Source organism: Homarus americanus, unplaced genomic scaffold (genome assembly GCF_018991925.1).
Source record: "Homarus americanus isolate GMGI-L3 unplaced genomic scaffold, GMGI_Hamer_2.0 scaffold56009, whole genome shotgun sequence".
Lineage (NCBI taxonomy): Eukaryota > Metazoa > Arthropoda > Malacostraca > Decapoda > Nephropidae > Homarus > Homarus americanus.
The window spans coordinates 5,521,045-5,533,611 of record NW_024739542.1 but is presented as its reverse complement, the minus strand read 5'-3'; the positions used below and the strand labels follow the sequence as shown (position 1 = coordinate 5,533,611).

Below are 12,567 nucleotides of genomic sequence, written 5' to 3'. Positions count from 1 at the left end.
ATGCAGGACATAACCTTGACCTACATTTCCCTTGCAGTGATTTCAGTTATTCATAACAGTGTTGTGATAGTTTTGAACCATGCTTTATGTTGCTGGTAAGGGTGGAGGGGTGGAAGAACGTAAAAAGTGCAAGGAGATTGCACCACATGGTGATAATGTGGCGCTTACGTATAGAAATAATTATTCTACCTTGATTACTCATATAAAACTATTTGTAGATAATTTACTTACAATACTAATGCAACAAACTCCACCTTTTTATCTTAAATAGCAAGCCTGCTATGACTCATGTACAATGATCTCGCATGTGATGCAATCAATCCTATTTACAGTATATATGACAATATAGTCTTTACAGAGCCAAGAGTGAGAGGTGAACTTACTGTTGACATGAGCTGAACAATTTTGTCATCATCAGAGAGCTTGGAGTATTTATCAAGGGTCATAAAAGTGAGGCCAACCTCATACACCAGGACTTCTAAGGAATCCAGTGTGTCATGAAGCTCTTCAAGATCCTGAAACAATGAATCAATGGTAAATACTGTATTGTACTATAATATAATATTAATAATCAGTATCTAAAGAACGGTCAAAACCTGTCCCATCAACCTCTGAAGCATCTCTCAAGCAACTCCTAGCAACTCCAGAACCAGTTCCCTCTACCTAAGCAGATTCTCCAGAACCAATCCTATTAACAACTACACCATAATCACCATCTTCAGTTTCATCTCAATAAAGCCTCTGTCACTTCTACAAATGCCCATATCTACATGCAAGACAGTCCCAGGTTTCAAAGTAAGGGTTAAACTTTAATATTTACTTTCATTTACTGTATTTTGTTATTCCATTTTTTTCTTTTCTCTTAAATTAAGTGATTCAGGATGTATAAAATGACTTAGGCTATGATATAGTGCGCATAGGGTATGTGTTCCAACTTACGTACATTTCTGGCTTAAGAACGTCCTCAGGAACGGAACTTGTTCATAGTCCAGGGACCCACTGTACCTTGCAGTTGTTTTGACAGGCTTTATCTAATACATTTTTAACAAGATTTTGATCTATTTTATAAATAGATCCTACATTAAATACTGAAAAAATACAGTATGGGTTAAGTATCTAAATACCAAAGTACTGTATACTCTTCGATCTGAAAATTACATCTCGCATGAAGATTAGAAACCCATACTTGTTTTACCAGATGATTATACACTGTAATCCTAACCTAACCAAACATAGCATATGCATTCATTTCTTCACTTAGTGTCACTGTACATTACTTTGTCCCATTTGTCTTAAGATTTATATAAAGGTTGTAACATCAGAGTTAAGAACCTGACATGAGAGAGTGTAATAGACTTTGCAGCGGGAATAGCTAACCCATGCAAACATGTAAAATGGCCGCAAAACATTGAAGATGATGAGAAGGGCAAAAGCAAGTTGCTCAATTCTCTGCCTATTCTGGATAGAACTTTTTTTTTAGTTAGTAAATCCATGACACTCACTCAGCCAACTACTGTACTGCTAAAGGTACATAATACACTAAAAAATGTGTTCTGGGTCAAGAGAGCTGACCTTTAACCCTAAACTCAGGAGGCTTCTGTGTATCTCCAAAGGCAAATTACCTAGCAATGTTTTAGTAAAGACATGATGTGTAGAAATTCAAATGTGTTCAAATGTTTGGGAAAGTTCCAAAGTGCCATACAAGTACCCAGTATGCACTCCTCAGAGAAGACACACTAAAATTAAGTAAATATACAGATAAATAACCAGATAAATAGAATATCCTACATAGCAAGTCTACTACAGTATTTCTTAAGCTGTCTCCATTATTTATGAACTCTTACCTAATAGTACTTACTGCATAACCCAAAAATGGCATTACATGTACTTCATAAAACTGAGGAAAACCTTACTTTCTAAAACTAAGGACTTGTATGATGATTTTACTGTATAAATATCTATCATTATCTTTCACAAGAAAGGGTTAACATATAGGTAGGGTAGGAGTCAACCACATCTCCATTGATTACCTCCATGGGTAAACCTTTCAATAACCATAATAAAATAGGCAGAAATGTCTTACCATCACACCTCTCTCACGCCCAAGTTTCAGAAGGTCCAGTGATGCATCGACAAAGTGGCTACACCTCTCTATCTCCCGTGCTCGCTCCTGATACCACTCACTAACACTCTCCGCAGTCAGACTCACTCCTTCAAACTTCTCCATATCAGGTCGCTCTGCATATAGGAAATCAGCTGGGTCATCTTCTCCTTCATTAACTGCTTCCCTGTTAATATGATAATGGTAAAAATAAATAACCCATATTTTGTTGAGACAATGACTACAATGATGGTGCAGTGGCAACTCACTTTTATGTCCTGGGTTCAATCCTCATCTTGGGACAGATGTGAGAAGGGTGTTATCCAGAGTGACCCTACCAAACACAACAGGTTTTCTCCAGGCATTACCAGGGCCAGATTCAGGAGTGGGCAAAGTGGGCACCTGCCCAGGGGCCTCCACAATTTGGGGGCCTCCACATATCAGGGCTGGTCGACTTGAAACCACATGAATGACTCCAGTCATGTCTCACTTTTGTGTGTGTGTGTGTGTGTGTTGGGAATTTGTACACTATCAATAAATATACAGTTAATTAAATATTTCTCAATGTTCTAATTTCCTCAATATAACTGCATATGGCTTCAAAATTCTCCAAAGAAGTGTTCAAATTTCAAAATTTTCCCGGGGGCTTACAGCGCCCCCCGGAACTCCCAGATGTTTAGGCTCGCTTCACTCGCCACCCCACCCTCTTGGGTAGTTATAATGAGGGGGGCCTCCACAAAGAGGCTGTCCATGGGCCTCCACAGGTCTAAATCCGGCACTGGGCATTACAATTTCCGCTTGCACTTACACCAGATAATAAATATCACAACAAAGTAATTAAGAGCAGACCAATTTCCCAAATGGCTAATAAGCAGATATCTGGTAGAATGGTAAATAACAATAGAATAAAATGGCTTTAGTATGGATAAAGCACAAGTGAGAGATGACCAAAATTTGATATGGACAAGCTGAACGGAACATGAGTGTATGGGAGTGACTTACAGTGAATACATCCATACTGAAATATCTAACAAAGACACAATTTCAATTTACCATTTCACCACTTATCAGCTTACTAGCCGTTCACACAAATGATCTGTTTTTTATTACAGTACTTTGTTATGAACTGCATTGTCCAGTGTCAGTATAAAAGAAAACTGGAGTACCCAGAGAAAACTTGCCATCTTTGATAGTGTCACACTGCATAACACTATTCTCACATCTGTCCTGGACCAGGGATTGAATTCAGGACACTGTGAGAGATACGTATGTTACCGCTCCACCAACAACACCCCTTACAGCCAAGTAACGAGATATATATTTATTTTATTTTTTTAAAGAAATGTTTAAATGATTAATGAAGTTCAACCACATCTCATAACTGCTAAAGAAAATAAAAGAATAAAAAATAAAATCTCCATAATGGAGTCACACGGTAACACTAGAGAAGGATAAGAAGCTGATATTTTTTTCTGTGAAATTAAAAAGTCCCACATGAGATACATTCCTTTTTAGTAATCAAATTTTAAAAATCATTACTTAAATTGCAGTGAAGCATACACTAAAAAATGCCAAATTAGTAATGTTGCCTTGCATGCTTAATAATTGATCTCCAAAACTTATTAAATAGGAACATTGAAGCTTTGCGGGCCATACCAGCACACAGGATCCTCACACCAGTCTTCATCCCGCAGCTGTTCTTGTTCCCAAAAGAACACCTCTTCTTCTTCACACTCAGGCAATAATAACCTAAACAGAGAAATATCAACATCGACTTCATCTTCATATAACTAATACTGTACTGTATTGTCAAGCAAATTACATACTAATACAAAACTTTAAATGTCTGAAACTTAAAATAAAAGGAAAATCTGAACAAATATCATCATAAAGAAACATGACAGCAAACACCAACAGTAACCAAGACAAACTATGTGAGTGAAAAAAATATATTAATTTGTATAATGTACCTGTACTCAAAAGGCCCCATGGTGGGTGGAAAACTTGATAAGACAGCCAGACGATGAGGTAAAGTCTCATCACCGTGGTAGGTAAACATGGCATCAACACCTCGCCAGTCATAGTTTCGGGCAAATTCTATGGTAGCAGAGATGGCTGACTGGCTGCGGAACTTATCAAAGAAGCTCGCATCATAGTGTTCTGGGGCAACATGAGCACCACCAAGAAGTACCTGAAGGGGAAAAAACAATGCATAGAACACTATCATACAGGCATTACAGGCTTTGATGATTTATGTCATGCCAAACAGCGTCGTTTCGATATAATATTTTTTATTAATTAAGGGAACAATATTTGATATAATATGCTAAAATTGGATATACCTATAGTGTCATTTTGAACTCAATCCGTTCCAGAAGGTCATTCGTTAACCGAAAAGTTCGTTAACCGAAACCATTGTTTCAATGGGTTTTTGGGTAATTGATTCCAGCTCACCGAAAATTTCCTAAATTCAACAAAAATGGTAGAAAAGTTCACTTACTTTGAGGTATGTATGTAGAAGGCTCCTGGATGATGATGATGATGATGATGGGATTTAGAATGAGGGTGGAGGAGAAGGAAGAAGAAAAGGCATTGGGGTGGAAGAGAAGTCACCCCATGGCGCCATTTCACCCATAAAACTTTAGCTCTCTTGGTGTAATTCAAGATTATTTTCTTTAAATCAACACTGCACTGCATTATATATTGTCAATATGTAAAATATATTTCAAAATGACCAATAATTTGCTTGGAAACACAGAAAAAAAAGCATTTAGTTGAAGAGAGTCTCAAGCAAGATGTTACCTCCAGTGAAAACAGAGAGAGACTAACGCCTGTTTGCTGTGTTAAGAGGCTGGATGCCGCGCATTAAACTAGTCACTTTACCTTCAATTATGTTCAATAATTGTTAAAATGACTAAAAAATTTAATATAAAACTTTTAAAATTATTGATATTTACTAAAATAGTAAGGAATTTAAGCCCTAGAACCGATTAATGTATTGGCGGACTGATACTAAAGCTGGTTGCCCGGCCAGTGCAAGCGAAAACATGTTGAGGTCGGTTCGTAAAGAAATTCGTTAACCAAATTTTTGTTCGTTAACAGAATTGAAGATCCTTATGGAAGGCAGTTCGTTAACCGAGGCGTTCGTTAAACGAGGGGTCACTGTATATGACAAAGACAGTAATGGAGAGGAAACAGACCCACATCATGTCGAGTTTGTTAAGGCGGCCAGTGGTGAGGACAGTGATACAGACAATGGCGCTCACTCCCCCCTCCCACTCTGCCACAAACTGCTTCCTGAACAGATAAAACTTGCAAAATTGAAAAACAAAAATGCATAGCCAAATAAAACTCACCTCATAAGTAGCTAAACGATCCAGATATGTAAGTAGTTTCTGCCGAGCACGTATCACAGTTTTCTGCTCTGATGTCAGATTCTTGAAGTCAATCTGAAGAATAATTATGTAACACTTTTCTGTTCTTCACTAAGCTCACCATGATCTAAGTCTCATTAATTTGGAATTCTTAATGATACTGTACCACATACAGTAAAATCTGTATAATACTAACTTTGAACCCAGCAGTTGGAAGAAATCTTTTTTAAGACTACATAATGAGTAATAAATAAATATATTGTTCCGAGTTGAGAAAACAAAGACAAACTCACCTGCATAAGACACTCATGTCTCCTCTTGAGTTCTTTGGCTGCTCTCTCCTGAGCCCTCACCTCATACTCACTAGGGTCTATGTCCAAGCCATCATCATAAGCCACATCAGAGTCACACACAATAAACTCGCCATTGTCAGTTTCATTACCAATAGCAACAATTGCCTGGAGAAATATGAGAGTACAGTACAGGTTATTAGTAATTGTATAGTGGCACAATGAGGTGGGACTATCAAAGGCAAAGACAATAAGATCCTGTTTGAAGCAAAAGTAAAAGAGAGACGGGCTGAACATGTACAATGATAAAGATAGAGTAAAGGTAAGAAACAAAAAGGAAATAAAGATCGAACTGCCAATTCTGGAAACAGAAGTTGAGGCAGCTGTGAGCAAAATGAAAATTGATAGCTTATGAGGTTGATCAGCTTCCAGCAGAATTTATAAAACAAATGGGCAAGAATGAGATAAAATGTCTGACTAAAATATGTAAGTCTATATACCTATATTACCTAAAAATCCAGGAGCCTCAGAGTGCACCCAGTTTAGAACAATTAGCTTAATAAGTCATGCCTGTAAGTTTTTTTTAAACATCAATACTGTATATGTATCATAAAGTTTAGAATAGACAGTTAATTATCTGGAGGGCAAAATGGATTTTAAAATGTATTAGGAACTAGAAAAGCTATATTTGGTTTGAGAGTTTTGAGAATACTTTTTATAAGGTAAAGCACAATATATGTATATAGATACTGCATTGGAAAAAATAAGCATTAGCTAATGAAGGAGACACACCAACTTCCCCATTACCGTCATCTCAGTCAACGTCGTTTCATTATAGCGTCGTTGAAATTTTTTTTTTACATAGAGTACTGATGTATTAAAATGATAAATGTACAACAATTTTACAAATTCGGTACGAAGTCGCTCAGCGCCTGGGTCAGCTGTGATAACAGCCAGATGTGTAAAGGACAGTACAAAAATTTAAGTTGATGACGTAGTTGGTAGACTGTAATGTCACTGTACCAGAGTCGGAAAAATACCAAAATTGTTAGTTAGTCCATTTTGGGGGTCAAATGGTACCATTATGGCAAACTATTATTATAAGTTTTAGAACTCTTTTATTTCTTTTATTCGATATAATACTGCTCCACATGATTTTGAAATTGTTTAAAGAATTGTGCAATATATCAAACTATATATACACCTGATGACAGTAAAAGTGAAATGAATTGTTACTGATAACCTTTATTATATTCTTGATTTCAAATTACCTTAAATTATCCTATACAATACAGTATGTATATCACATTTAACAAAGAAAAAGTTTTTTATGACGTCATGGTCTCGTAGCCAGTCACAACACAGGGAGGATAACCAATCAAAGCAATCGTTGTAAAACGCAGTTGGATATACGGCAGCCCTGGTAAGGGACCGGCATCAGTCACGGCATGGGTGCCATACAGTATTTGTTTGGTGGTTGGTTGATGTTCTCCCAATATTCACTTAAAAAACAGCTTTTAATAATCTAAAAGGCCAAATGAAAGGGAATATTAACTTCAGTTTGAGAAAAGGGCTGTTGAAAGGCTTTATATGGCAAGGACTGCTGTATGGGTCAGATGCATGGACACTTTCAGCAGACATAGAAAGAGATTGGAGGCATTTAAAATGTCATGTTATGGGCAAATGCTAAGAATAAACTACAAAAACAGAAAACAAATGAAAAATACTAAGATTAGCAAGAATTTCAAGAGAAATGCTTGAAATTTACAGAAAATGAAAAATTAAATACTTTGGTCATATAATTAGGGATGAGGGGATAATAAGAAATATTAATGGGCAAAGTTGAGGGTAGGAAACCCTGTGAAAGCAAAGAGTAGGATGGATATATGATATTAAAAACTGGGTATCCAGAAAGATACAAAATCTTGGAGGATTGGTAAAAACAACCAATAAATGTTTTGAGTGGAGGACTGTGGTCTCCAGCCCTCAGATATGAGGACGGTGCTCAGATTTATTTATTGACTCGAGGCAAATGATGGTATTCTCAGTAAACATGAATACCCTGCACAAACATTTCAACATTAAAAGTCAAAACAGATAAAGAAGAAAAGAAATTTCATAGACAACTCGAAAAATATTACAGATTCATAAAACATACAGGAATTGTTTTTTATCAGGCAAAGCTCTGGTATAAGATGAAATTATGAAATTTATTGTTAAAGCATGTTACCTCAAGATCTGTCCCTCGCAGTCCATACATAAGAAGCTCCCTCGCAGCATCAATATTCTCTGGGACGCGACTCACACACTCAGCAAGTACCCAAGACCGTTTGCGAATCTTAGCAAGATAATCCTGGATGGAGGCGACCGTGACTGAACTTCTGCGCCATTGTTGCTGATACACTCGATCACAGTCAAGGCTGGAGGAAATGGGGGCACGAGGGTTCTTAACTTACAATTAAGAGAAATCCTCTCCCAAAGCACATTAGCATCCCTATACCTAACTTCCATTGACAATGGCTGCCATCCCTACAGCTAACATCCAATGTTGATGGTTGCCATCCTTACAACTAACTTCCACTGATGATGGGTGCTGTCCCTACAGCTAATGTTCAATGATAATAGCTGCCAAATAAGGGTTAACCATGCACAGAGAGATGATATAAAAACTATTAACTAAAAATATAAGTTAAACCCACTTGTAGCTGCGAGCAAGTGCCAATGCTTCCCCATATTCTTCATTTTCAATTTTGCGAGCAAAGAGTTCCTCAGGGGTGGTGCTCTTGAGACACAACAAACGAAAAGTTCTCTGCACAATTTTTGGTCTCTTGCTCGGAGGTCGAAATCTAGTTAGGGGTTAAAAAAATCAAACATTTACTACAGCAAAATTTAATAATAATTACCATCAATGATGGCGGTATTTTGAGATTACTCATCAGTATCTATTTTCTTTTAAATTTGCCTTAATTATAAAATTATTATGAATTGGGAAAAAAATATCTGGCATTCCAAAAATTATACATGCTGCTAATCTCTTTATGTACAAAATTTATGTAATACAAGTAATGGCTTTCATCTCTGAAGTTTTTAAAACAATTAAATGACTATTTTAAAATATGGCAACAAATTTAAAATAAAACACTTAAATCCACAACTTATTCATATCACTAATCCCTTATATGACAACAAACTCCGGGTAACAAGGAAATCATACCTGAAAATTTCACACAATTTTTTTTACATTAATTTGGGAACAACAACTTTGAAAAAAAAATCAAAATTTAATGACTCAAGCCATTAATTCCTTCTATTGAATATTTCTTACATTAATCAGTTTTTCATATGTACTACTACAACTATTACTCTATAACAACTGCTAAATAAATAGCCAATTACAAGGTCTTTCAGGATTTTTAAACAAGATAAATGATGCACAATAAAAAAAGGTAAATAGAAAATGTAGAATGCACAAAATCAAAAAGTCTACTCAGTTATGCCTAATAAAACTGGCCTTTATGTGATACACTGTGGCCATTACTTTGTTGTGCACCACCAAGACACACAACACTCACGCTACACCACCAAGACACACAACACTCACGCTACACCACCATGACACACAACACTCACTCTACACCACCAAGACACACAACACTCACTCTACACCACCAAGACACACAACACTCACCACCACCAGACACACAAACACTCACACCACCAAGACACACAACACTCACTCTACACCACCATGACACACACAACACTCACACCACCAAGACACACAACACTCACACCACTCACTCTACACCAAGACACACAACACAACACAACACCTCTCACTGCACTACTCTCCAACTCTTACCTAACACAACTTTAATCATCCTCTAACATGACATCTGCATTTTTATGTTTGTGAGATGACTTCAAATATTTTATCAAGCATGAATGAAGCACAAAACAAGCTACATATACATTTCTTTCTAAATGTTTGCCTATAAATTGTTTCTTTTTCGCTAGATTACCTTTTACTTTCCTATAAAAAGGGTGTTCAATCTTTTGTAAACAGCTGTACTAAGTTTAAGAAAATACATAGATATTTCATAAACAAAAGGTTTACCTCAGGCCATGGCTAAAATAGTGATTCTCTCTAAACTACAGTTGAAAAAATATCAAATTGTAACTAGCAATCACACCCACACTAACTATTTCTGCACACTAAAATATATTCATATCTTGAATAGAAAGTCTTGGAAGAAAGAACATGGTGAACTTTCTCTCTGTCCAGAAAATCTCCTGTGTCAAGTTCTGCTGTGAGAAATACTACTTATAACCAAGTTGGAAGAAAAAGGTTTGTTTTTATCCATCAGCTCAATAATGTCTTGTAACCATGGTTATCCATCAGTTGCTGGCCACTGGCACTAATTTGATCAATTACAGTATTTGAAGCCCTGGCCTCTTAGAAGTGGGGTCTGGGAGGCAGAGTTCTACCACTTGAGGCTGACAGCTAAGTGAATCCTGGTGTTATTGCAGCTGTACTACCAGGCATTCCCTTGTCTACATGTGCACCATGTTTTGTCTATAGCATTTTTTAAGTTGATGTATTAAGTCAGATAATGTACCGGTATCATCGTTCCTACTTTAAAACCATTTAATTTCTTCAAAATATATCATCCCATGCAGTTAAATACTTTAAGTTTATTTACCGCTCAGCATCGGTGACCCAATAGAGAGCACTTTTAGCCAGCCGACTGGACCTCTGAATGAAAGACAACTCTTCCTCTCCATCAGACTCCAGGTACTCCTCTTCCTCATCAGAACCTTCATTTGAGGAAGTTAATAATCGCTTGGTATTTATGCGACTCTCTACCTCCAACCCTAAAAATCCTCGGTCATATGCCTCACTTATCTGCAAGGATATAAAATAAAAACAATAAATTATACAACACAGAATAGTACTTGTCATCTTTCATCTCTTTATTATTATTTTCCTTGGATTAAAACAACAAAGGGTATGATTCTTTTCTAACCACTTTACATACTATTTAATCTTTAACCGGCCAAAAAAGGAACACAAGGAACTTGAGAGGTTCACTGATGATGGCTACTATCCCTAAAGCTAACTTTCACTGTTCTAGTGTCAAAGCATTTCAAAATAATAACCATGAAATGTTGTTTAACCCTTAAGCCCCGGGTAACGTTCCAGAACGTCCGCCTTTTCCTGCCAATTTTTTTTATTATCATAATTTTTGGAAAGGTTGATTTTTTCTTGATTTATCCCCTTTATCCTCGCAGGGGAGGGGGGGGGGACTGCCAACAGCACCCTAACCCGGAGCTTAAGGGTTAAATCATAATTATTTTTCAGATGTTAACATGATCTACCACTTCTTATAGTCCCAAGCAATTAAATCTATACATCTAAAAATTTTATGTTACCAAATTTTTTTATTCATAATTTAACAAGCATGAGACAAAAATCCCAGAGAAGCAAATCCAGTATCCCTTCTACTAAATTATATAGGGAGGTATAAAAGTCTATGGATCTGCTTATAAAAGTACTGTATGTAGTATAAATACCATTTTAAAAACCTTTTGCCACCCACCTGTGGTACACCCTCAAGAAACTCTGGTGATTCCCCAAGTAAGTTTCTCAGAGAGTTGACCGAACTGACAGTCACTGCCCCGGAATATCTTGCCAGGATGACTGCTGCATCCGACCACCAACTAACATCTGCCAGGTGATTCCTTAAAGGTCCTGTATACTGAATGAGCCTCTGCTTCTGACAAGGGATGTACTCAGATGAAGAGGGGCTTATTGCATCAAAATGTGGCTGCAAAGACAACTGCCAGAATTTCTTTTTCCGTAAGGATGGAAGTTCCCAGATGGAGAGACTGCCCGACGTGTATAATGTAGACAGTTGTCGGCCAGTCGGAGACACACACAGTTGGAAGATATAGTCATGAAGAGTAGTCGAACGACTTCCAGTTAAACGATTCCATACCCCAATGCTGGGGGGTTGGTACTCGTCTTCATCAATTGTTGGAACCTACAAACAGGTATAGATACTTCAGTAAATTATCCTTCTTTTTCATATTTCAGTTTACAAACAATTATATAACACAGTATAAATAATTTAGGAAGATTGGGGAACAACAACAATGCAACATAAAAAAATATAAAAATACAAACTGGTCACACAACTGTATCAGTGCAAACTTGTCTGATATAAAGGACTGATCTTGATATCCTATTTTATGTCCGACCCCAAGACTTGTGTACGTACAGTACTACCTAGCTACTATATCTACATAAAAGAATCCCAGGTAAACCATTAATATTAGCAACTGCAAATAACCGATTGATTAGTCATGTCTCCTCACTGCAATGTAAGCCCTTAAAAAAGGGTGTTATAAGTAAGATTTACCACTTAATGTTGGAGACTAATTAAGTCTGATATCACAACAACAGTGTGTGTGTGCAAAGCTCACCCATCAGATGGGTCAGCCATTTTAGAATTTCAAACTCAATCCACTCAGTTTCCATGGATTGAGTAAAACAAACAAAATAGCCTAACAAATATAGTGTTGATAGAGAAATGATAAATTTGGGAAGAAACTGGTATTTTAAATGTACCATATATCTACAGATTGAATCAAATAAAATGAGCATGGGCACAAGTTTAAATACAGTACAGGTTGATAACCCTTTATCCGAAATTCCACCCGAAAAGCTCTGAAAACCGAAAGTTGTTTTTTTTTGGGGGGATTTTTTTCCTTTTTTTCTTTTTTAACAGGGATTAGCCCA

The 12,567-nt window shown here is 36.7% G+C and overlaps 1 protein-coding gene across 1 annotated transcript in view; it reads right to left on the bottom strand.

Moving 5' to 3' along the window:
* Positions 1-12,567, bottom strand: part of LOC121874821 (neuroblastoma-amplified sequence-like) — a 157,081-nt gene that overhangs the window by 130,801 nt on the left and 13,713 nt on the right. The window contains exons 8-17 of the mRNA XM_042379106.1: positions 11,366-11,809; positions 10,469-10,671; positions 8,465-8,611; positions 7,996-8,185; positions 5,769-5,933; positions 5,458-5,550; positions 4,072-4,292; positions 3,758-3,850; positions 2,084-2,288; positions 384-515 (exon numbers count right to left, since the gene is read on the bottom strand). Coding sequence (XP_042235040.1) covers positions 384-515; positions 2,084-2,288; positions 3,758-3,850; positions 4,072-4,292; positions 5,458-5,550; positions 5,769-5,933; positions 7,996-8,185; positions 8,465-8,611; positions 10,469-10,671; positions 11,366-11,809 — 1,893 coding nt within the window. The remainder of the gene's footprint in view (positions 1-383; positions 516-2,083; positions 2,289-3,757; positions 3,851-4,071; positions 4,293-5,457; positions 5,551-5,768; positions 5,934-7,995; positions 8,186-8,464; positions 8,612-10,468; positions 10,672-11,365; positions 11,810-12,567) is intronic.